The sequence below is a fragment of the Lepidochelys kempii genome, chromosome 24 (genome assembly GCF_965140285.1).
Source record: "Lepidochelys kempii isolate rLepKem1 chromosome 24, rLepKem1.hap1, whole genome shotgun sequence".
Lineage (NCBI taxonomy): Eukaryota > Metazoa > Chordata > Testudines > Cheloniidae > Lepidochelys > Lepidochelys kempii.
Genome location: NC_136403.1, coordinates 10,607 through 35,633, shown reverse-complemented (window position 1 = coordinate 35,633; position 25,027 = coordinate 10,607). Strand labels below are relative to the sequence as shown.

The 25,027-nt window shown below is 40.4% G+C and overlaps 1 protein-coding gene and 1 non-coding gene across 5 annotated transcripts; both read right to left on the bottom strand.

Moving 5' to 3' along the window:
• Nucleotides 1-941: 941 nt before the first annotated feature.
• Nucleotides 942-23,326, bottom strand: KHDC4 (KH domain containing 4, pre-mRNA splicing factor). Of its 4 annotated transcripts, none has more exons than XM_073323571.1 (14): nt 23,232-23,326; nt 22,808-23,048; nt 18,589-18,717; nt 16,945-17,024; nt 13,243-13,295; nt 9,122-9,285; nt 8,585-8,796; nt 7,810-7,870; nt 6,930-6,987; nt 6,426-6,679; nt 5,719-5,874; nt 4,341-4,453; nt 3,415-3,506; nt 942-2,391 (listed from the first exon to the last, which is right to left on the bottom strand). In XM_073323571.1, exons 1-14 carry the CDS (start codon nt 23,321-23,323, stop codon nt 2,192-2,194), a joined length of 1,905 nt encoding a protein of 634 aa, XP_073179672.1. In that variant the 5' UTR covers nt 23,324-23,326; the 3' UTR covers nt 942-2,191. The 4 variants fall into 4 exon arrangements, with proteins under 4 accessions (XP_073179672.1, XP_073179673.1, XP_073179674.1 ...); XM_073323572.1 differs by having other exon boundaries at nt 18,589-18,711; XM_073323573.1 differs by lacking the exon at nt 23,232-23,326 and having other exon boundaries at nt 18,589-21,395; nt 22,808-22,889.
• On the bottom strand, nt 8,893-9,020 carry LOC140903017 (small Cajal body-specific RNA 4). Its single transcript, XR_012156144.1, has one exon.
• Nucleotides 23,327-25,027: the final 1,701 nt, after the last annotated feature.

Genomic DNA, 25,027 nt, shown 5'->3' with positions numbered 1-25,027 from the left:
CTGTAATCTAGCTCCTACTGAATGATGCATCTAATTTACAGAAATAGTAATTATTCAGTAGGAGCTAGATTACAGTGTCATAAACATACAGCTAACTTACAGAAAGGTTTTTGCTTTGTCTCTTTGTGTGTGTTCTCTCTGAGACAAAGAGAGAGGCCAAGCAAGTATATTTTATATATATATATAAAAAATTCTGATGCTACAGTTTTTAATTATATATATATATAAAATCAAACCCAATAATAAAAGTCCTGCCAAACCAAAGCACTACACTGCATACACAATTCTGCCCTTGTACAGAGGATATGAGAGAGAAGAAAAATTACATGACAGAAGTTAGTCACCTTGCTTAATGCACTACCAAAGGGGGTTCAGATATTGCAGTGTTGAGGGTAGCAAAAGAACCTAAATAGAACAGAACAAAAACTTCTATTTTTTTTAATCATAGACCAAATTTAAGTGGAGAATTTCCTTTAAATTTGTTTCTAGATTGCCTGCTACTACAAATGAGCAAAACTAAATGGTTCAACTGGTTTAAAAATATCCATTTTCTGATACTATTTTAAAAGGTGCTATGTATGTCCCATTGTTTTTCTGCTCCTTTGCACTGTCAACGCACAAAGTTCTGTCAAATGGAAAAAAATAAGCTACTGCTAATGTCCAGTTATGGTAGTCTTAGCTACCTGTAACAATAAAAAGGTACAATATTTTCAGATAGAAGAGTGATTTTCAAGTTGTGTCCCATTAAAAACAGTTAATAAGGTTTTAAAACCTTTTTAAAAGCTTTTCTTAGTGAGTAAGACTATTTCACCGAAGTCTGTGTCTGTTAAAACACCAAGTTAAGGGCTAGACAGAGGTGGTCACCATTCCAGCCCCAGGTGCATGTGCTGTACCCAAGAAAGTTATCTGACAGAGCTGAAGAAAAAAGATGGAAGCAAAAGGAATATTTGTACATTTATTTATAAGGAAATTATGTTTCTATAATTATTTACAACATGTAGGAAACCAGAGAATAAGTTTATACAAAGCCAGCCAGCCTGCAAGGTAGTCAAAATGTGTAAAAGTTACACTTATTACAATACTTCAAACTATTACTCATGTTTCAAATGCAGACCCGCACCTCCATTTACATTGTGTCCCACCACACATTAGTGGATTCACACATCAATGTTATCAATACAAAAGAGTAATCTTTTGGCAACAGCTTGCCATGATAAGAAAGGCCCCTTTGCAGTTCCAGTCACTGTAAACAATCCACAATTTATTCAGAGGTTTCGCTTCTGTGCTTCAGTGTAATAGCAGTGCTTGCAATCAGGTCTTTGGAGATACACAAACCAGGATGCTATATTACTTTGTTAAACAGTCATAAAACAAAACTGGTGGAATCAGACAGAAATTAACAGACTGACACCTTCATGACAAGTAGTATCACCTGGACCAGCTGAAGAAGGTTAGAGTGTACATACCACTGATATACCAAGTATGTCGAAGTATTAGTAGCAAGCCAAATCCATCCAAAATAGAAAATGGGGAAAACCTATATTCCCCCCCCAACCCCAAGAAATTTGCCTAGAACCAAAAGTTATTTTGAGTTACTGAAATTGCATTTTGGAATTAAGCAGGGTAAGGGGGGTAAGAAACACACATGGGAGCAGCTTAAAATAAATAAAATTAGCAATTTAAGGAAACATGATCTTAAAAATTAATCGTGTAATGCATAGATTTTCCTTTCTCCAGTGAAAGTCCAAACATTGAGGACATCTGTTGTCACCACTGACCAACACAAGTTGACAAAAGGAAAATTACTTAAAACAAACACACAAAATCTGTATTTAAGTCAGCCTGGCTGTCTGTCTCCATTTCTCAAGCTATCCAGGGCAAGTGGAAAATGCAGGGGGAGCGACATACCTCCCTGTTCTTGTTCTGTGAGCACATTCCCTCACTGTATAAAAAGTCCGTGCTGCACTGAGTTTGTGATTTCAAATAACTTTTCATAGATGACAAATTCACTGCAGAAATATGGATTGTAAAAATATAATAGAACCCCTTTCAAAAGGGAATAGTGCACCTTTAGCAGCTTCTGCAAAGGTAAGAATAATGTACATTTGCAAAGTTCGTTTTGTAATATACATGCATTATTGCTAGAGGAAAAAAAGGTGTAACTGAGGGTACAAAAACTGTTCTGTAGCTTCTATGGTGCCATCCAAAATGGCATCTGTTGTTTAGCTCGCTGTTGTGAGGAAGGATACTGGTATCCCAAACTCCATGCCTGTGAAAAAGTACTTGCATTTTTATGGCCACCATGTTCCTCTTCTTCATCTGATGAATCTCCAGTATAAGACACCAATCCAAACCCCTTTTCAGCTGTTTTCATCTTCTTAGCTGGATGATCTAGAGGGAAAAAAAACATCCCCCCCACCCCCCCCCAAGAAGGAAGAAAAAGATAAAAATACCCCAAACAAGTTAATAAATAAAAAAAAGACGTTAATTATAAATTGTTAGTTGGACGCCATTTTGAGGTCACAGGGTCAGTGGTCACCCAAGGTCGGATGTCACACGAGACAGCACCAGCAACAGCACATGTGATCCATCAGAACCATGTAAGAGAGCAGAGAAAGAAAAAAGAAACACAAAAGAAAGGTAAAGTTAGCAAATGAGTTTAAGTGACAGCAATTTCACCGTTAAGAGATAAATATGTAAAGAAAAGTCCAAATTTAATCATAAGAAGTCTAATACAATGGCAAACTCTGGCATCAATATTGGGGAAAAACTGAGGTTAAACTAATATACTGTGTCTGCAGCTCTTGGATACAAGGAAATGTGCAACTTTCAGGGCACTTACAAGAACAAGGATTTAAAATGTTCTCTCAAGTAGCGAATATTTGATGCTACAGAATCCTATGAAAAGATGGAATCCACTAAGGATTTCTGTTAGTTGTGGACCACTTTGGGAGAATGTCTACTAGACACATGGCTTACGTTAGTGATTGTCTTAATATACAGAGCTATACAATTTGAGCCTGATGGGAATGTAAAACTATATGATATACCAGTGTTACAGAGCAATTTCTTATCAGCTGTGCCTGGGCGGATTATCAAAATTAAAAAAAACAAAAACAAAAAAGAGGCCTTCCTCTTTCTTTCAAATTAGGAGTTACACATATCACAGTTCCCAAGGTTTTTCTATCATTCACTTAAATATTTACCTTAGCTCTCAGAAACTAGGTATCTCATGTAAGAAATGCATGGTTTAAAGCCAGTGGAACATGCCCATCTTCTCACTTAGAATTGCAATCCCAAGGACAGCCCAGAATTGATTGGGCATTTCCGTATTTGCCAAAGTCAGCATTATATCAGTACCTTGCAAGTCAAGCTTGCTTTTGCATATGAATTTGTTTTGTCCATTGTGCTCACCGTGGTTGCCCAATAAGGACCCCGATCCATTTCTTTCTTCGGATTCGGTTTTCATTCCGGTCACTGGAAAAGCTGGTGGAGGCATCAACTGCCTGTTTTAATAAAAGTATTATTTCATTAAATTAAATAATTTAGTAATGTTTAAAATAATTATTGACCTACTTGATTAATTTAATTATTCAATAATTAAGCAATATAAAGTATTGGGTTAGGAGGGATTTAAGGGAGGGGGAGGGGTGTGTAAAATTATACAACATGGGATTGGAGTGAATTCTAACATCTTGCTAAAGATCTACCAGAAACAGATTAATATTATCTTATGATTTTAAAGGAAAGATCCTGCTTGCATGATGTTTTCCCCATCAAGCACAACAACAAACTAGGTAGACGGGCCATCTCACGGATAGCTCACCATGATTAAGTTTCCAGATAACTTGACAATCTGATCCCTTATATTTCAAAATACCTAAGAAAGTTATTCACTTAGTTCTAAAGAAGATTTGAGAGTTTTTAAAACTTTACCAATATCCCAGATGTATTTTTTCATGTCCTCAAATAAGATCTAGAACATTATTTCTCAACCTCTCTGAACTGGCAATTCCTCATTTGAAGTAGAAAAAAAATATTGCAACAACTTCACATTTAGTAAACATCTCCGTGAGAAGCAAACATAATTTGTGAGTGTTTCAAAATGTTCACAGAGAATACTTAACCTTGAAGGTAAGGGTGTGCAGGGAGTGGGAACCAAGATCATCTTTAGATAAGAAAATTTTCAGTGCCTCACAACCCTTCTGATTGGCTTTTGTGACCCCTGTGAGGGTCACAGCCCACAATTTGAGAAACACTGATTTAGAAGTTCAACTTTTCTTTAGGATTAACAAATATGACTGTAATCCTTTCGTACTTTAGTTAAACACAACATTTACCTGTCCCTCTCTCTCTCCTTTCCTGAGGAACTTGCTGGCTTCGATCCCGCCCCATCGATTTCACTCTGACTGGAGAAGCCTGTACCTAAATTAGTCATATGAATGGGTCCATGCTATGAGCAGAAAAACACATGGCATTAGCAAATCTACAACTATGTTATAAGCTACAGCTCCTTAATGAAAATGTCAGGAAGACCAACCTTTCGGAGTATATTGCAAACTACAGACTGGGTTTAATATTTCTAATTTTCTGGGTCTAATATTTTTGTGATTGCCCTATACATAAGGGATCAGGAAATATCTACTGCTCTCTAGTGTAGTTATTCCAAATGCTTTTCCCTACTGTATCCTGAACAAGGTAACTTATGTATATAAACATCTATGAATTGTCACAAAGAATTTTGTATTGCATCTGTAATCAGTGTCTAAAGCCCAAATTTTTAAAGGTATTCAGACTCTTAAGTGCTTTAATCCCTTTTGAAAATTAAATTTAGGCTCCCAAACCAGTTATATGTTGCAACGCTGAGCACTGCAATACCTAAACAATCTCGGCCCAAGTGCTGAGGTAGAAGAGACCTTACACATCATCAAACCCATCTTCCCCACAATGCTCGATTGTACTACCATTAAGCAGCCAGACAACTATCTACTTCCTTCATAGGCTAAAACAGAATGCTACTTGAAACACCAATTTTCACGTCACATACATTTGTGGGTGCAAACATGTCTGCCATTTGAGATTCTGATCCTGAGTAATTTTTTAAGTGTTTTCTGCCAAAATAGCCTTTTAAATGCAAGTTTGGTTAAATTTTACCAGGGGCAATTTGGACTCAGGAAAATACTTCAGGAATGAGAAGACACTTTTCCATGGTGGAAACTTCCCTTACACATGGAAGTGTCTGAGGAAAAGTTGTAAATTATTTTTTATTAAATTAAATATGGCTGTTTGTATGGAGTAAGATTTTTATCTCATAACTTTATGCCTCATGCTATCTCAAACAATTCCTCCTAACTACTAAAACTTCTAGAAATCTGAATAGAAGATTCTGGAAGCAATCAATATACTTTGTCTCACAACAAAAGCAACAATTGTTTTTCGTTATGGAAGACTGTGAAAAGGAAAGATTTAATTTTTGTCTGAAAGAAATGGGAGGCACTAGATGCAAATGGTGCATCTATTCCAAAGAACAGAAGTGTGAAGTCTCATCTTCATCACTCATGATTAAATTTTAAATTCTATTTAATAATTCACTAGCATCTCCTAAAGTGACAGTCATGAAACAACTCAAACTATATTAAGAATGATCAATTTACAGCCAAGTCTCTTCGTAGGGAAGGGAATTGGAGGCAGGTACTAAAATTGCTTATTTTATTCCACCTGGTATCCCAGGAGTCCTGACTCTCTCTCATCTGGTAGCTCCTCAGTGAAGCGCCTCTTTTGGCCCTGAGGCTGTGGTTGGACTTGTGGCGGTGTAGCAGTCGGCAAGGTTGTTTTTACTGGGGCCGCAGGAAGAAAAGGCCCACTCAGCGGACTCTAGTGACCACAAAAATTAAAAATATAGCATGTAAGAATCTGATATTACACTAACAAAGATAACGGTTTAAACTAATTAAAGTTTACACAAAGGAATAAAATACCTTCAGTACTTTCTCCTCATAAGTACTAAAAAGGCAAATAATTTAAAAATTGTATTTAGTTTAAAGGCCCACTAAGTAGCAAAGTTGTGGAATGCTATCTTAAAGTGATAGCTATTCAAACCTACTCTACCAGTGCAACTGTAGTGCAGTTTATGAAAATGCCTGTGGTAATTAAAATTATTTCCAACATTAACACAGATAATGGGAATTCAAGAAATTTCTGCCTGACTAATGGATACATGCTATGAATGGAGTTGTCATCTCTTAGGTGATTGTAGCAGTACATGACTCAAAGAGACCCAGCAAAATAGCAGAAGTATTTTATACAAGCATATCCTGAAGAAGAAAGTCATCTTGAGTCTTAGAGCTACTATAAAGATTTCTCTATTAGAGGCAGAAACTTGTTAGCCAAGAACTTTAGGCCAAGTTACGCATCTCTTTCTCTACCTGGCCGGTGCTAGCTGGAGGTTGTACTTGTGAAATTGGGTACTGTGTGGGCACAGGTGGTACTCCTGTGGGTAATGTTGTCAACACTCCAGGTGCCAGTGGCACTGCAGGTGGTACTATGCCTGGTACTCCATAAGGTGGTTGAACTGGCTGCTGAGGAGGAGGAACAACAGGGTAACCAGACTGGTAGCCATTGGATGGATAGTATGATGGCTGAGGAGGTATGCTATTTATAGCAGCAGGTTGTGTGAAACCTGGTGAGGAGAAAAAAAATAAAAATAATTACTTCTAAATCAGCTGCAGAATCTAAAAAAATGTAATTGACGAGGAAAGGTAAAGAAGGTGGGCTGTTGTTCACTGAAGATAAATGAGGGAAAAGACTTTCAAAATTGACAGGGAAAAATAAGACTGTTGCCCAATACCATCTGACTGGAATATATGTAAGTGTAAATATTGCTCATAGAAACAATGTAACTTGCAAACTTCAAAGATATTAACACATACCTGCTAAAGGTACTGCAGTGGTTATTTGATTGACAAATCGGGAGTATTCAGCATGAACCTTCAAAGGACATTAATAGATTAGCAAAAAAATGTATACCATGAACCATGTCAGACTAGCTCTTAGTGAGGCAAAGAATATTTCTTACTACATATTTATCCAGCAACTAGCACAATGTGGCCCTGACTCTGGGTTCTACCAAGAGCACAGTAATGATAATGAACCAAGCAATAAAAGGAAAAGGACAAAACTAAGTCACAGGTATGGCATGGAAGCATGACAGATTTTTACCAGAGATGTACTGCTGGAGTCACTAAAGATTAGATATAACATTCTGAAATATTTTTATCCTTAGAAGGGTGCAGAACTCCTCTGGCGGGGGGTGGGGAGTAAACTCCTCCGCAGAACTCCTCCTGTTCCTGGACTGCAGCAGGGAAGAGTGAGAGAGCTCTTCTCCCCCGCGGCTGCAACGGGGAGAGAGAACTCCATCAGCCCTGGGGCTGTGGCGGGAAGAGAGCAGGGCTAGAGAAGTTCCACTCTCCCCGCCGCAGCCCAGGAGCAGAAGGAGTTCTGCTCTCCCAGGGCTGATGTGGGGAAAGGGGAGCTCTCTCGCTCTCCCTGCCGCAGCCCAGGAGCAAAAAGAATTCTGTATCCCCCACTGATTACTGGGAGGGCCCATATCGCTGCTTCCCAGTCTTGCACACACCCCCTGCTCAAAGCCAGTTGTTTCCTTGAAACATACCACCACCACCATGTCAAAGCTTATGAAAAGTTTTGCCGAGAGCATAATAAAAGCAGTTACAACACTGAGGCATAGCAGAGCTAAAAGGGACCCTGAAATCTCATATTTATGGGAATAAGCCACCATTAAAAGTCACTTACAGTTTGTAATAGATTCTCACAGAGCTTTTTGGCAGCTGCCAGACCTTCTGGTTTTGGATGACTGAAAAAACAAGAGTCAGAAACTTGAAAAAAAGTGCATTAGTGGTCTTGCTCTTTTATGACTGAATTTTATGACTAGGCTTGGGTGCTTCTTCCTCTTTACTTCCTCCATTGGGTAGCGCAGTTCCAGGCCTTTTCCCTCTCCCTTCATATAGGTGATCAACTGCTTGTCTGCTCAACAGCACATCTAGACCTCTGAACTTTCATTTAGAAAGTAAATGTGCCCCCACTTCCTCTTACAATGAAAGTTCAAAGAGGCTCAGCTGCTGCAGGAAGTACTACAGAGGTCAGTGACCTGATTGAAAGAAGAACATTGCGTTTTCCTTTTAAATTCTACCACTTGTAAGACACTATCAGTCAACATTAAAAGGAAAATTCTACATTCTTCCTGTAGTCCATCTTCTGCTCTCAGTAACAATTTGACGGTGCTTAGAGTATATAGACGTAGTGTTTTATGAAACATTTAAACGGGGGCATAACATCTCTTTCTAAACAAATCCAACTAGAACTACACGGTACTGTGTTCTTGTGCAAAGCAGTAAGTTAAGATTAAACTGCATGCAATTTTACCTCTTAAGAAAAGCAGTTGCTACATTAGACAGTGTTTCATTCAAGCTTACTCAGCTGTCAGATGAAGATATTTCTATGCTTTCAGCATAACCTGAAATTACATTCCGAATGACTAGATCGCATGGCTTCTTAAAATTACCCATACCTTATGTAGATGTACATAGGTTCAAAGGCTTCTCTGCCTGAAGCTGGCTCTATGCAGCCTGAGCCCTTCCCACGTAGGAAGACCTTGGCACCAGTCTCAATTTGAATGTGTTGTAAGTAGGAGCAGCCAGGCCCTTCCACCTTTTCCTTCACATTAAATGTAGGTACAGCATGTTCCAGACCAACAAATAATTTGTCCTGAACGTAATGCATCTGCAAACATAAAACAGTAGACAGCTAATCATTCCATGTATAAAGTTTACAACTCATTTCAAAGGATAACTATTTGACTTCTGCAGGAGGAAGTTTAAATGTTGGATGGTACAGTCAGTCCTCTGCTCTTCTGTAAGTAGGACTGCTCTCTCCGTCCCCTTCCTCTAGGAGGATGGTATCAGCAGAGCCCCACTTTACAGACTCCACCTTGTTAATCCTCCAGTTACCACAGCGAATAAGAGTTTAAAAAGACAAATTTACAAATGGATAAATCTTACAATATGAGCATAAAATACTACAAGAATCACAGGTATGCATTACATACCCCTGATTGGAATGGAGGCTTCTGGCCAACAGCGGAAGACAGTTGGGCAATGGGAGCAGGCTGGTGATAAACGGTAACTGTAGCTCCATTGAAAGTTGGACTGGAACCAGTGGCAGCTTTCACTACTCCATTAGTAATTATTTCTTTAATTCGGTTTACAGCTCCTGTTGGGTATAACATAATACCACTTTAATTTCAGGAAAAGCATCCTACCAAATGACTAGATCTTCGGGTTCTTCATACTTTAAATCCTTTCTTTTGATTGGACTATCCAAGCCAGAAACCTGCTCTTGCTGTAAACAATATCTGCATTACTGGCTTGCCTGATGTTAATGCCTTGATATTACATACACAGGAGATCAGCCATGTCTTTTCTATTTCCAGAGTGCCAGTGCCAATCCTTACACCAAGTAGATGCTATATTCCCAAACCAGGGGCTGTTTGAAACTGGAGCATTCTAATAAAACTTTTCAGAATCCAAACAAGTATGCACAGGTTGCAAAAACAAAAAAACTACCCCAAACAACCCAATGTTGGAAAGTCTTCCAGGAGCACTAAACTGCTTCCCCAGATCTGTTTCATTCTCACCTCTTCAGCAGAGTTCCAACCCTTAAAGTGACACGGTGCTAAACAAAATACAGCCCTGGCATTCCAGTTAGTTTACACAGAAACAAATACTCTACATTTATACTAGTATTATACACGTGCTAACTTCGGAGTGCTAAAAGAACACGTGGACAAGATACCTGAACAAAAGCAAACTAAGGCAACTGATACAGTCTACTCATTCCCTGTACTGCAATTCTACTCCTGGGCCACTTAATTTGCCACATCCTAACATTATTTGTTATATTATTTGTTTAAATATCATTTAAATCATGTTGCCACTACTCTACATACATTTAGACTACTGAAAACTAAGTCATCTTGAGGATTTTACTGATTTTATGTAATCCTTAGCAGAAGAGAATCACTCTTACTGATACTATTACTAGAGAGATGTTTGCCTTTATTTCCATAATAAATGTTAAGGGTTTTTATTTTTTGCTAGCAATTTTTCTCCAGATGAAACTTGGGGAGTGACTTCACCCAGGAGAGAACAATTTTCTTAATTTTCATTATCTAAAAGATCAGAGTTTTAAAAAAACAGGTGTTTTTAGTGCTGTTTTCTCATCATGAACACAAGTACCTTTTCACATGGAGCTTAAGATCACATTGTTCCGGAGATTCAAACAAATCATTATTTCTCCATTAAGTTAATCATTCCCAACTGACTTTAGTCAGTTATTAATTTAACACTTAAACAAGTAAAATTACACATGCTCTCAGGGATCATCACCATCATCTGTGAGAAACAAAACAGGAAGCATACCACCCATTGATTAGAAATCCTAAAACGAGTTAAAAAAAAGTTCCACAGCAACACTTTCCAGTCTCTAATATGAAGAGTCCATGGGCCTGGCCTCATCCTTAACACTACCCATTACACCACAGTGAAAGTCTCTTACTTGTGAGTTCTCAACCTTTACGATTTTTTTAACTAGTTTCCTATTTTTCAATCTAGGTTTTGTTTTTCAAAATAGGCTAAAATAAAAGACTTGTTTATATTGGGGAGCCACGTGAACATTACATTCTGGTAAAAACATTAGAACTTAATAACTCTGGTTCCAGCTCATTTGTGCATCCTAGATTTTGCAAACTGAATTTTGCTATCAGTATGCTTGGAGACAGAATACTAGTTCAGAATTTCAAAGTGAGCAAAATCAAAATGCTTGAAATTAAAATATAAAAATACTGAAAGCTCATGTTAAAGGAGTCTATGGTTCCAGATGCAAAAAAAAGCCCACCATACCTCATGTCAGGGTTCCTTCCCCACTCTGATCTCTATGGTACAGATGTGGGGACCTGCATGAAAGACTCCCTAAACTTATTCTTACCAGCTTAGGTTAAAAACTTCCCCAAGGTACAAACTTTGCCTTGTCCTTGAACCGTATGCTGCCACGACCAAGCATTTTAAACAAAGAACAGGGAAAGAGCCCAGTTGGAGATGTCTTCCCCCAAAATATCCCCCCAAGCTCTACACCCCCTTTCCTGGGGAAGGCTTGATAAGAATCTTCACCAATTTGTACAGGTGAACACAGACCCAAACCCTTGGATCTTAAGAACAATGAAAAATCAATCAGGTTCTTAAAAGAAGAATTTTAATTAAAGAAAAGGTAAAAGAATCACCTCTGTAAAATCAGGATGGTAAATACCTTACAGGGTAATTAGATTCAAAACATAGAGAATCCCTCTAGCCAAAACCTTAAAATACAAAAAGACACAAAAACAGGAATATACATTCCATCCAGCACAGCTTATTTTACCAGCCATTAAACAAGAGGAAATCTAACGCATTTCTAGCTAGCTTACTCACTCACTTAACAGGAGTTGTAAGGCTGCATTCCTGATCTGTTCCCGGCAAAAGCATCACACAGACAGACAGTCAGATCCCTTTGTTTCCCCCCCACCTCCAGATTTGAAAGTATCTTCTCCCCTCATTGGTCATTTTGGGTCAGGTGCTAGCGAGGTTACCTTAGCTTCTTAACCCTTTACAGGAGAAAGGGTTTTGCCTCTGGCCAGGAGGGATTTTATAGCAGTGTATACAGAAAGGTGGTTACCCTTCCCTTTATATTTATGACACCTCATTTACAAATATAGATAAAAACGATGTACAGAATCACAATGTAAATGCAAGCCACACTATCTCTATATTAGTCATTAATGCAACAGCATAGAACAAATAAATATGGTTGATATGGAGCCAGATATTGCCCAGGTACAGTCCAATGAACAGAGGAGCAAAGGTCGCTTTACCCCATCTTTGCAACCGCTGAATTCAGGCCTGGTCCAGGGACTGGCATGGCCCACAACTGCTGTTCTAACCTACAGCTGTTACCCCCACAGCTACCTATGGAGCTGCTCCACAGCCCAAAATATCCTAACCACAAAGTGATCCAGCAATATTCCAACGTTCCATTATAATGGGGCCTGCAAAGGAGAACAGGATGTGGTGACCTATGCTGGCCCTGTGCCAAGAGAATTCCCAACATGGGGACCCAACAGATGTTCTGGCCAGAACTGGGGTCCTTGTGTCAGACTGCAAGTGGTAATAAGATGTGTTTTTTCTCCCCAGTTGGGTGATCTATATTAGCAATTATTTAAAAATATTTGTATGTAGAAATTACATAATTGAAATCTGCATACTTTGATAAATCTGTACATTACAGGAAAGGTTTCACACTGGTTTATCAGGATTAGGGTGGGCATATGAGGACTGCAAGTAGTGTAAAGGAGGGAAACTGGGAGGGCGAACTGACAAGAAGAGCAGATGTGAAGTTGAACAACTTTATTTATTCCTTTGCTTTTTTTAAAATTTGTGTTGGTGGGCTATGCAATCTAGCCTCTGTAATTCAAAACTCACCTTTTGTAACACCACCACCGAGGGCTCGTCTACACTGGGAGTTTACATTGGCATAGCTCTGTGTCTCAGGGGTGTGAAAAATCCACACCTCAGAGATGTAGCTATGCTGACCTAACCGCCGGTGTAGACAGTGCTAGGTTCATGGAAAAATTCTTCCATCAACCTAGCAACCACCTCTCAGGGAGGTGGATTACCTTCACAAATGGGAGAACCCCTCCTGTCAGCATAGACAGCATCTACACTGAAGTACTATAGTGGCGCAGTTGCAGTATGGAAGCTGTGCCGCTGCAGCGGTTTAAATGTAGGCACGTATCCTTAGATTTGAATATACATGACCAGAAAGAGGGCCTCTCCACTTATGCCCCACCATGCCAGTTCTTGCTGTGTCTCACCTGCGGACAGATGACAGATTATTCCTTTTTATAGTGGGGCTGCACCTGAGCTCAACAAGTCACACCTTGTGGTCCATCAAAGCCTTAGTTTGATGACTTGTAGGATGCAATGGAAAATGCTTCTGTCTTTTCAACCAACAAGGGATTTACCATTAGTGCATGAACTGTTACCTTCTCCCAGATAATTTACAGCTCATAATAAAAATATATATCAAATTAATAAAAAAAACACAATAATACAGGACACAACATTATGTATTACTTACTGTCAACTAGCTCTCGTGTCTGCCCCTGGACATGGAGATACAAAGGCCGATCCCTATTAAAAGAACACCAAAACATTCTATGAAAGCACTGACATCACCATCCAGTAATGAATTCATCCCAATTCCATTACAGTTTTGATAATGCTACATACTTTTCGTTCATAAATATAACAACAATCCCTGCTGAATTCTGAGAGAAATGGCAGCAAAGCAGAGATCAGCAGCCTGAGAAAGTGTAAATAAAAGTAACTGAGTATTTCTTAACTACGTATTTTTCATTGAATTTCATGACCCCTTGATAGGCAAAGGGATACAATCTACATAAAAAAATTCAGAAGTTCCTTGTTTGAATGAATGAAGACTCCCTAGATTAATAAAACCAGGAACTTGAAAAATATAATTAATTTTAATCATTTACATTGCATTTACTCTTTGGATTTCACTTATCTGGTTCAATTGCCCAAGCTTTGTCAGTTTCACTTTGTGGTTTGCATATTAACATGCTGCCATCTCCCAGACTTTTATTGTGACAGGTCTACCAGCCCAAGAGATGGCAAGCTCCACACCAGTGTGCTCCTCACTAGGAGTGACATCTTGGCTCTACTGAAGCCAATGGCAAAACTCCCATTGACTTGGGGCCAGGATTTCACTCTTAACAGCATGCAAGCCATAATCCAGAGTTCCATAAGGAAGCGCATAACATCTCCCACACACATGCTATTTAATAGTGCAGCAAAATATTAAATATGCATTTATAGATCTGAAAAGTGAAACTCCACCCTGGTCACATTCATGAAGGCACCTATCCTTGAGCTAGTTATGTAAAGAAAAGGTTCCTCGAAATTTACATCATGCTGCAATTTCATCAACAGCATTATGATAAACTACTAATTTAAAAAGAACAGGAGTACTTGTGGCACCTTAGAGACTAACAAATTTATCTGAGCATAAGCTTACATGGGCTACAGCCCACTTTATCAGATGCATAGAATGGAACATATAGTAAGAAGATATTTATACATACAGAGAACATGAAAAGGTGGAAGTACCCATACCAACTGTAAGAGGCTAATTAATTAAGAGGAGCTATTATCAGCAGGGGGGAAAAAAAACTTTTGAAGTGATAATCAAGATGGCCCATTTCGGACAGTTGTCACGAAGGTGTGAGGATACTTAACATGACGAAATAGATTCAATTAGTGTAATGACTGAGCCATTCCCAGTCTCTGTTCAAACCTAAGTTAATGGTATCTAGCCTGCACACGAATTCAAGTTCAGCAGCTTCTCACCGGAGTCTGTCCCTGAAGCTTTTCTGTTGCAAAATTAATCACTCAGTGACAGACTTAAAGGTGGCAGAGAGGCTGAAGTGCTCTCCCACTGGTCTTTGAATGTTATGATTCCCGATGTCAGATCTGTGTCCGTCTATTCTTTTGCATAGAGACTGTCCGCCCCGGCCAATGCACATAGCAGAGGGGCATTGCTGGCACAATGGCATATATCACATTGGTAGATGTGCAGGTGAACAAGCCCCTGATGGCGTGGCTGATGTGATTAGGTCCTATGATGGTGTCACTTGAATAGACATGTGGACAGAGTTGGCACTGGGCCCCGCTGCAAGGATAGGTTCCTGGGCCACTGTTTTTGTTGTATGGTGTGTGGTTGCTGGTGAGTATTTGCTTCAGGTTGGGGGGCTGTCTGGAAGCGAGGACTGGTCTGTCTCCCAAGATCTGTGAGAGAGAGGGATCATCTTTCAGGATAGGTTGTAGATCTTTGATGATGTGCTGGAGGGGTTTTAGTTGGGGGCTGAAGGTGACGGCTAGTGGCGTTCTGTTATTCTCTTTGTTGGGCCTGTCCTGTAGTAGGTGACTTCTGGAATATGAACAAGAGGCTGCCTGGCAGCTCTCTAACTCCACATTCTACAGGCAATTATCCTCTGATCCCACTGAAGATTACCAAAAGAAACTACACCATCTGCTCCAGAAACTCCCTGAAAAAGCACAGGAACAGATCTGTACAGACACATGCCTAGTACCCCGACCAGGGGTATTTTGTTTGCTACCCAAGATCCATAAACCTGGAAATCCTGGAAGCCGCATCTCAGGCATTGGAACCCTAACAGCAGGATTGTCTGGCTATGTGGACTCTCTCCTCACGTCCTACGCTACCAGCACTCCCAGCTATCTTAAAGACACCACTGACTTCCTGAGGAAACTACAATCCATCAATGATCTTCCAGAAAACACCATCCTGGCCACTACGGATGTAGAAGCCCTCTACACCAACATTCCACACAAAAATGGACTACAAGCCATCAGGAACAGTATCCCCGATAATGCCACGGCAAATCTGGTGGCTGAACTTTGTGATTTTGTCTTCACCCACAACTATTTCACATTTGGGGACAATATATACCTTCAAGTCAGCAACACTGCTATGGGTACTCCCTTGGCCCCACAGTATGACAACATTTTTATGACGGACTTAGAACAACTCTTCCTTAGCTCTCGTCCCTTAACACCCCATCTCTACTTGCACTACATTGATGACATCTTCATCATCTGGACCCATGGAAAAGAAGCCCTTGAGGAATTCCACCATGATTTCAACAATTTCCATCCCACCATCAACCTCAGCCTAGACCAGTCCACACAAGTCCATTTCCTAGACACTACTGTGCTAATAAGCGATGGTCACATAACAGTCAGTAGGTTTCCGGTATAGGGTGGTGGTTATTACTTACCTACATGCCTCCAGCTTCCATCCAGGACACACAACACGATCCATTGTCTACAGCCAAGCTCTAAGATACAACCACATTTGCTCCAATCCCTCAGACAGAGACAAACACCTACAAGATCTCTAACTACAATACCCACCTGCTGAAGTGAAGAAACAGACTGACAGAGCCAGAAGAGTACCCAGAAGTCACCTACTACAGGACAGGCCCAACAAAGAAAATAGCAGAACGCTACTAGCAGTCACTTTCAGCCTCCAACTAAAACCCCTCCAGCACATCATCAAAGATCTACAACCTATCCTGAAAGATGATCCCTCACTCACAGATCTAGGGAGACAGACCAGTCCTCGCTTCCAGACAGCCCCCCAACCTGAAGCAAATACTCACCAGCAACCACACCCCATACAACAAAAACACTGTGCTTATGCTCAAATAAATTTGTTAGTCTAAGGTGCCACAAGTACTCCTGTTCTTTTTTCTGATACAGACTAAAACAGCTGCTACTCTGAAACCTACTAATTTAAAGCTTCACTTGAATCTCAAAGCAAGAATTCCTAGTCTCAATGTAAATAAATTATTCTTGAAATGCTCATAATACTACACACTGAAATACTTGACAATAGAGATAAACCTTCACATGTACTAAAGTTCCCGGGAGTAACTGAAAGCAGTTTTGATTTCATATTAGTTCGACTATTACCATAGTTATTTAGTATTTGCACTGCTGTAGCGATTAAGAGCCCTAGTCATGGGCCAGAATCCCACAGTGCTAGGTGCTGTACAAACACAGCTAGACATGCAATCAGTATTTCAGCCTGATGATAATTAGCCTATTAAAAGCCTCCATAATAACCACTATAACAACTTACTCTGCTACATAACAGAGAATCTTTGAGGGTAACTATATATATATATCCACATAAGTATCCAACCATGATGCCAAATAATTTAAAAGAACTACAAACCCAGGTGCTAATTTTGCTTTCTCCTCCACAGTCATGAACCTCCCTCGAGTAGAGACAGCTGCTCCACTCAGACGACTTATCTGTAGACATTAAAAAAAAAAAAAAAATCAGTTATGAGTAAAGCCCTGCTTGAATTGCAGGATGATTGTAAAATAATTGCTGCTGGGTTGAGGACAAGACATGGAAAATAGCAGAAAAGTAATCACAGACCTTTATTAATTTGGCCAGAGAAGACCTACTTGTTTAAGAAAAATTTGCTGGAACAATATAAACACTCAAGTATTATGTTACACCTGCTAATTTATTTTTTTGGAAAACCAGACATTTTGCTGCAACTATATTACTGTCATTAATGCATGGAGCTGAAAGCATGAGTCGCAGGTGCCTGGGGCTAACAGCAGGAGCCCCGGGTGGCTGACAAAATTGGGGTGGAAGCTTAATATTGCAGGATCCACAATGTTGCAGCCTTAGTTATGAAACAAGTGGAAACTGAAATAGGGACCAGATAGTCAGTGAAAATTAAACTGATTAAATAAAGATATGGAAACACTTTAGTATGAAGAGAGATTGTAAAGACCAGGACTGTTGATTTTAAAGACATTACCTGATAGAGAGATGATAAATACTATACAAAAGTTACATTGGGCACTTCAGTTTACCTTTAATTATACAAGACAACATTAAATTATGTTGAAAAAGAACATATTTAAAGCTGAAAAAAGGAATTTTGTTTGTTTGTGGTACAAAATTACAAGGGTTTCTTTCCCTTTTTTTTTTTTTTTTTTTTTTAAAAAAGGGGACTACAAATCCTCTGGGTTCAGGATACAAGCGAACCTCTAACTAATGGGCATCAGCAAGACACCTCTTTCAGGGGCAATTTATTTCACTTTGTTTCTTACATCTTCATTTGAAGCTTTGGATATTGGCCACAGTCAGAAGTCCAGAATAGATGGACCAGTGTTCTGATCCAGTATAGCAATTCCTATATTTCTACAAAGACTGAACAGAGGTGTTGCCTTTATAGGCAAGAGAAGGAAAAACCTGTTGAAGTGAGCTGTAGCTCACGAAAGCTTATGCTCAAATCAATTTGTTAGTCTCTAAGGTGCCACAAGTACTCCTTTTCTTTTTAGGAAAATCAATGCATTTAAAAATGTTCCAGCTATGTGAGTAATCAAAGTCATACTCAAGATAAATAAGACCATCTGGAACAGAAGGTACTTCTATTTTAACATCATAAGCAAGATTGATTTTTATTAGTCCCTAGAAGATAAGAGTTCTAATCTAGTTGTTCACCTCTAACAACATGGATTCCCTCAAACTGGAACATTAAAACTAACACATTGGAGAGCTGAATGTTGCTCCAATCACAGGTGCTACCATGTCTCAGCATGAGGTCTCTCTGTAAATTATTTTGAATATTTTTACAAGCAGTCACATATTTCACTATTCTGTCGCATAGTTTCAAACTCAGAATCTAGTCACTCTGGCCAATAAGTTACAATGTGGCTTATGGACCCCTGCCATCTCCCTACCCACAACCCAAACACTTTTTCTAGGAACCTTCCCTGAATCGACGAACATTAATCCTTTTAAACTTTAAAAACAGTTGAAAGCCAAAGAATTAGATACAGCTTTTTTACACACCTCGTCCTGAGTTTGTCCTCTTGTCAACAGGTTTCTGCACGTGAGGGGCACATCATTGATTTCCACTTCTGCTACTACAAGGTCATCTTTACTTTTGCTTGTGGCCGAACTTTTCCCTGGGGCCTGTAGCTTCAACAGACCATTACAAAACTTTGATACACGGCAATACTCTGTTGCACTATACAACAAGACAACTTGACCAGAATGGTCCTTTAACACAAATAACAATGTTGTCTTTTTGTATCTCCTTTCACACTCTGAACTCATTTGCTTTACAGTAAAAAATTATTGGTTATATCTAGTATTCATTACTTACCTAGCTCTTCACATCTTCAAACATCCTGTATAAATACCAACTGATTAATCATTTTCAACACTTCTCTGAGATGGGTATTACTGTTTCCATTTTACAGACAGAGAACCTGAGAAAGGAAGAGCTTTGTGGCTAAGGAACTGGATTCCTGTGAGACTTTGGACAAGACAATTTCTATTTGCCTCAACTCCCCGTGTGTAAAATGGGGAAAATACTTTCTTTCACACTTAGTGTAAACTGTAAACTCTTCCAAGATGGGACTGTCTTTACTATGTGTTGGTACAGTGCATAATAAAATGGGGCCCTGTTCTCAGGTATAGTTTCTAGAGGCTATAATAAGACAAATAATCATGATAACAAAGGCACAAAGAGGTATAGCTGGAGGAGGTTACAATCACTTTGGAGGACAGGATTAGAAATCAAAATTATCTTGATAAATTGGAGAACTGATATGAAATTAACTAGATGAAATTCAATAATGACAAGTGCAATGTCCTAGACTTAGGATAGAAAAATTAAATGCACAAATAGAAAATGGGGAAGAACTGGCTAGGCAGAAAAGGATTTGGGGTTATAATGTATTACAAATTAACTATAAGCCAATAATCTGATGCTGATATAGTTGTGGGATGTATTAACAGGAGTGTCATACGTAGGTCACAGGTAACTGTTATGCTCTGCTTGGCACTGGTGAGCACCCAGTTTTGGGCACCACACCTTCAGACAATATGGACAAACTAGAGAGAATCCAGAGGAAAGCAACAAAAATGATGAAAGGTTTAGAAAAACCAATTTACGAGGAAAGATTAAAAATACTGTGTATGTTCTGTCTTGAGAAACAACAATCAAGGGGGGAACCTAATAGTGAAATACATGGTACCATTGGTCTTTATGGAAACCAAGTAAATTAGGAAACATTAGAAGTTACAATACACTTAACAATACTCAAAAACATCCAGAGAGTGGACACACTTCATGCTCCTTCCATGGTGATTTTGAAGACTGCTTCAAATCAATATACCTTCTCATGTTTCTTTCCAGGAGATGCAAGCAACACCCTACTGAGGCCAAAAACTTCAGATCCTCATGTTGGAGCCCGTATCATGAAACAATAGAGAATGAGGTTCTGTGATTGTTTCATAGGAGGTTAAACTCATCAACCAATTTCACCAGTTAGCAAAATTCTGAAGATTCCTGGGAGAAAGGAGATCTTAGAGAAATGTTTACTACATAAGCCCATATAACAAATTTTCAAAGCAAGTTTTAGATAAACCTTCCATCATTTCAATATTTTTACTCGGTGAATAAGGACTCTGACAAAATAAGGACTAAAATTTTTAATGCAACTTCACAGCACTGGCTCTGTTAGATTACGAAAACTTGCTGGAATTGATGGTTCTTTCTACCATCAGCAGGTACTGGAAATTACAGCGTAAAATGTACCATAAATATCCACAGTTTTTAAAGAAACGTTTATTAACATTACATGTCAACTGGCTAGAACAGGGGGCTAGGAGGCAGGAACACCTGAGTTCCAAATCTGGCTCTACCACTGACTAGGGGGTTCCTTTACACTACAGCTGGAGGTATAATTTCCAGTTCCGGTAGACACGTCTCCTAGCTTTGATTGAGCTAGCATGCTAAAAACAACAGTGTAGTTGTGGCAGTGCACTCATGGCACGGGCTTAGAGTCTCAGACGGAATTAATACTCAGAGAGCTAGACAGTGCTGCTGCCCATACTGCCTCAGCTACACCAACATTTTTAGCATGCTAGCTTTATCAAAGCTTGTTAGGATATGCAAGGGTTAAGTAAAGAGCTGGGTAACCGCTAGCATGGTATTAGAGAGGAAGGCATGGGCAGGCACTCTCTTCGTTTGATAAATAAAGTGCTACCCCTCTCCCTTCCCTTCCCCTTGTTAAGGATTAATAAGCATTACAGCTGCATAAGGAATGTGGGGATCTAAAAGATATTCTTTGCATAAAGCAGTATTATCTCCCCCTCCCTTCCTTCCCCAGCAACATAAACGAGTTTGGGGTCTGTCAAGGTTCCTTCCCAACTCTGAACTCTAGAGTACAGATGTGGGGACCTGCATGAAAACCTCCTAAGCTTATTTTTACCAGCTTAAGTTAAAACTTCCCCAAGGTACAAACTATTTTCCTTTTTCCCTTGGACTTTATTGCTGCCACCACCAAACATCTAACAGATATATAACTGGGAAAGAGCCCGCTTGGAAACGTCTTTCCCCTCAAAATCCTCCCCAAACCCTATACCCCCTTTCCTGGGGAAGGCTTGATAAAAATCCTCACCAATTTGCATAAGTGAACACAGACCCAAACCCTTGGATCTTAAGAACAATGAAAAAAGCAATCAGGTTCTTAAAAGAAGAATTTTAATAGAAGAAAAAGTAAGAGAATCACCTCTGTAAAATCAGGATGGTAAATACCTTACAGGGTAATTAGATTCAAAACATAGAGAATCCCTCTAGCCAAAACCTTAAAATACAAAAAAGACACAAAAACAGGAATCTACATTCAATTCAGCACAGCTTATTTTCTCAGCCATTTAAAGAAAACAGAATCTACCACATACCTAGCTAGATTACTTAATAAGTTCTAAGACTCCATTCCTTTTCTGTCCCCGGCAAAAGCATCACACAGACAGACAGAGCGAGACTTTGTTTCTACCTCCCTCCAGCTTTTGAAAGTACCTTGTCTCCTCATTGGTCATTTTGGTCAGGTGCCAGCAAGGTTATCATAGCTTCTTAACCCTTTACAGGTGAAAGGTTTTTTCCTCTGGCCAGGAGCGATTTTAAAGGTGTTTACCCTTCCCTTCATATTTATGATAGGGTCATGGCCCCTTCCTCCCGCCCCTGTGAACTGCTGATTAAGGGAAAATGTGGCTATAATTACTGCAAAAAATGTATCTTCAAGGTAAAAATTATTTGTAGAATATGCTTATGCTGTAAACAGTAATAGGGGTGGGGATAATTATATCCAGTATATAGCTATTAATAGTCATTGTATGGGCATTCATATTACTCAATAAGGGTTTTGGGGGTGTTGCAGTAAACATAGATATTTACATATTAACTTAAAATTTAAAAAAAGTGTGCTGTAACTAATTAAGTGCTTACTCGACAATTGGGTTGAGGGGAACAAGCACCGCAATAAAGAAGCGCATCTACTCAATCCCCCGATGGGTCAGCCTGCTCAATCTTCTATCAAAGCTGGTGTGTGTATGTCTACCTTAACTGGAAATTACACCTTCAGATGTAGCATACGGGTACCCTATGTGAATTTTTAAGCAAGTTACTTATGTTGTATATGCTTTTGCATCTGTACAGAAAACTTCTTGTGAGGATTCCTTAATTAAGGCCCTGAACATGCCACTAAACACATGGCTAACTTTAAACATGTGAGCAGTGTGGGCTCAAAAAGGCTACTTGTTAAAGCTTAAAGTTAAATATGTATTTTTATAGGATTGAAGAATTAATATGCATAAAGTATTTTGAAGAAGCTATAAGTTCAAAATATTACTAAATCAAGTTAAACTTTTTTTTCTTGAGGAGAGTTGTAGAACTGATCTCTCAATAACTGAAGCATCTCAGTTTCTAAAGTCTTCTGAATACAAAGTGGGGTCTTTCTATTGAAATTTGTATCATCCAAGTCCCAACATGGAGCTTCCTGTTCAATTATTAAATTTCCATTATGTTTAAATCATTTTAATTTTTTAAATCTTATACTCTTTTTAGAAAATTGACAAAATATCTGAAATCTTTCACAGTTCACTGGACTGTGCCTTTGGCCTTAAACCCTAGACACTAGGTATCTTGGTAGCAAAGTATATTCACGCATTATAGCAGACATAAAGAGAGGTGGACACAACCCCCTACCCTGCCACTCACTTTGTCTGTAGTGTTCGCTGTTGGTTTCAGTTTTCCTTTAGCCATGAGCATCGCATTGATTTTCGCTGCCACAGCAGCAGCTGCATCCAGAGCTCCTGAGGGGGCCGCAGAGCTTTCGGAACCCTGCACACCGGAGACGCTATCTCCGCTGCTCTGGAAGGGGCGGCCAGGCAGTGGGGCCGAACCAGGAATAATGAAAAGAGCAGGAGACGGACCGGGCTGGTCCCACTTACTGCGGCGCCTGGAAAACAAAACACGCTCAGCTTCATCTCAGCTCCGACACCCCCCCCCCCTCCACCGAAGTCTCCAACCATCTACCCCCTCCCCCAAACTGCAGGGACCGTCCTCGGCCCGGACCCCCCCCCCGTGGAAATGCTGACTCCAAACCCCCACCCACCAACCAGACTCTCAAGTCCCAGCTCACCCGCCAGCGGCCCCAGAATCTCGCTGCCCTGTGCTCCCCGCTGACATGGCTCCGACCCGGCTCAGCCACCTCCGCTCCAAACTCTTCGTCATTTCCGCCAGCCCAGAGCCAACTGACGCAATTTCCGACCGTTGTCATAGTGACCGCACAGTTCCAACGACTTCCGGTGTCCGGTTCACAGGAATCCTGTCCGTGGCGGTGTGACGACAAGTTCCGGTCACTGTTCCTAGTGGGATGTTCTCGATTGGCTTAGCGATCCGGTCCGGTAGTGTTCCTGTTATATTATTTGGCTTACCAAGGCACTGTCGGTCACTGTTCACGGCAAGACTAGGACGTGCAGGGCAGCAATGGGTTTAAAATATCAAAGTTGCATCTCTGTTTCCGAAGATTGAGGCGGATCGTGGCTCGTTCTCCGCAGAGCTGTGGGAGAGAGCCCAGGGTGGGGCTAACAGTGCTGCGGGACGAGATCGAGGGGCGCTATAGCACAGCTCTGGGCGGAAAGGGTATGCTGCACGTTTCTGAAGGTTAAGTTGCTGCAGAGCGGCAGGAGGTGGTGAGTTATTGCCCTAAGCCTCCCATGCTGAGCCTGTTCTTCTCGTCAGCCTACTTTCTGCCTTTAATCAATGGCTGCTAGTTAGAGTAGCCTGTGGCAAGAAGTGGTAACACCAGGGATGCGGCCCCCAGAAGGCAAACCCAGCACTCAGGAGGCAAACCCAGCCCCCCAAAGGCGATCCCAGCCCTCTGAAGGCAATCACAGATCCTTGAAGGCAAACATGGCTGTCAGAAGATAATCCCAGCCCCCAGAAGGCAATACCTCAAAGGCACTCATGGCCCCCAGATGGCAAACATGACACCCAGAAACCTATCATGGCCTCCCCTAAGCCTATCACAGCCCCCCCCCGAGAAGGCAATCACGGCCCCCAGAAGTCAAACAAAGCTCTCAGAATGCAATCACTGATCCCAGAAGGCTCACAGCCCCTAGAACTCAAACACAGCCCCCAGAAGGCGATCACAACCCCTATAACCTAATCATGGCCCCCACAAGGCAATCACGGCCCCCACAAGGCAAACAGCCCCCAGAAAGAAAAGGAGTACTTGTGGCACCTTAGAGACTAACAAATTTATTTGAGCATAAGCTTTTGTGAGCTACAGCTCACTTCATCGGGTGCATTCAGTGGAAAATACATTGTGGAGATTTATATACACAGAGAACATGAAACAATGGGTGTTACCATACACACTGTAAGGAGAGTGATCACTTAAGATGAGCTAATACCAGCAGGAGAGCCGGGGTGGGGGGGGAGAAAACCTTTTGTAGGGATACTAAACTATCTAAACTACTACATGCCACAAGGGCCACAACAGTGGTTCCCTTAACCCACCCAGCAATATTGTTAATTGATCCAACTATACTCTTAGCCCAGCAGAAGAATCTGTCCTGTCTCGGGGCCTCTCCTTCCGCCCCTCCACCCCCACGAACATGATACAGTTCTGTGGTGACCTAGAATCCTATTTTCGACGTCTCCGACTCAAGGAATATTTCCAACACACCTCTGAACAACATACTAATCCACAGAGACCTTCCTACCAACACTACAAAAAGAAGGATTCTGGGTAGACTCCTCCTGAAGGTCGAAACAACAGACTGGACTTCTACATAGAGTGCTTCCGCCAACATGCACGGGCTGAAATTGTGGAAAAGCAGCATCACATGCCCCATAACCTCAGCCGTGCAGAACACAATGCCATCCACAGCCTCAGAAACAACTCTGACATCATAATCAAAAAGGCTGACA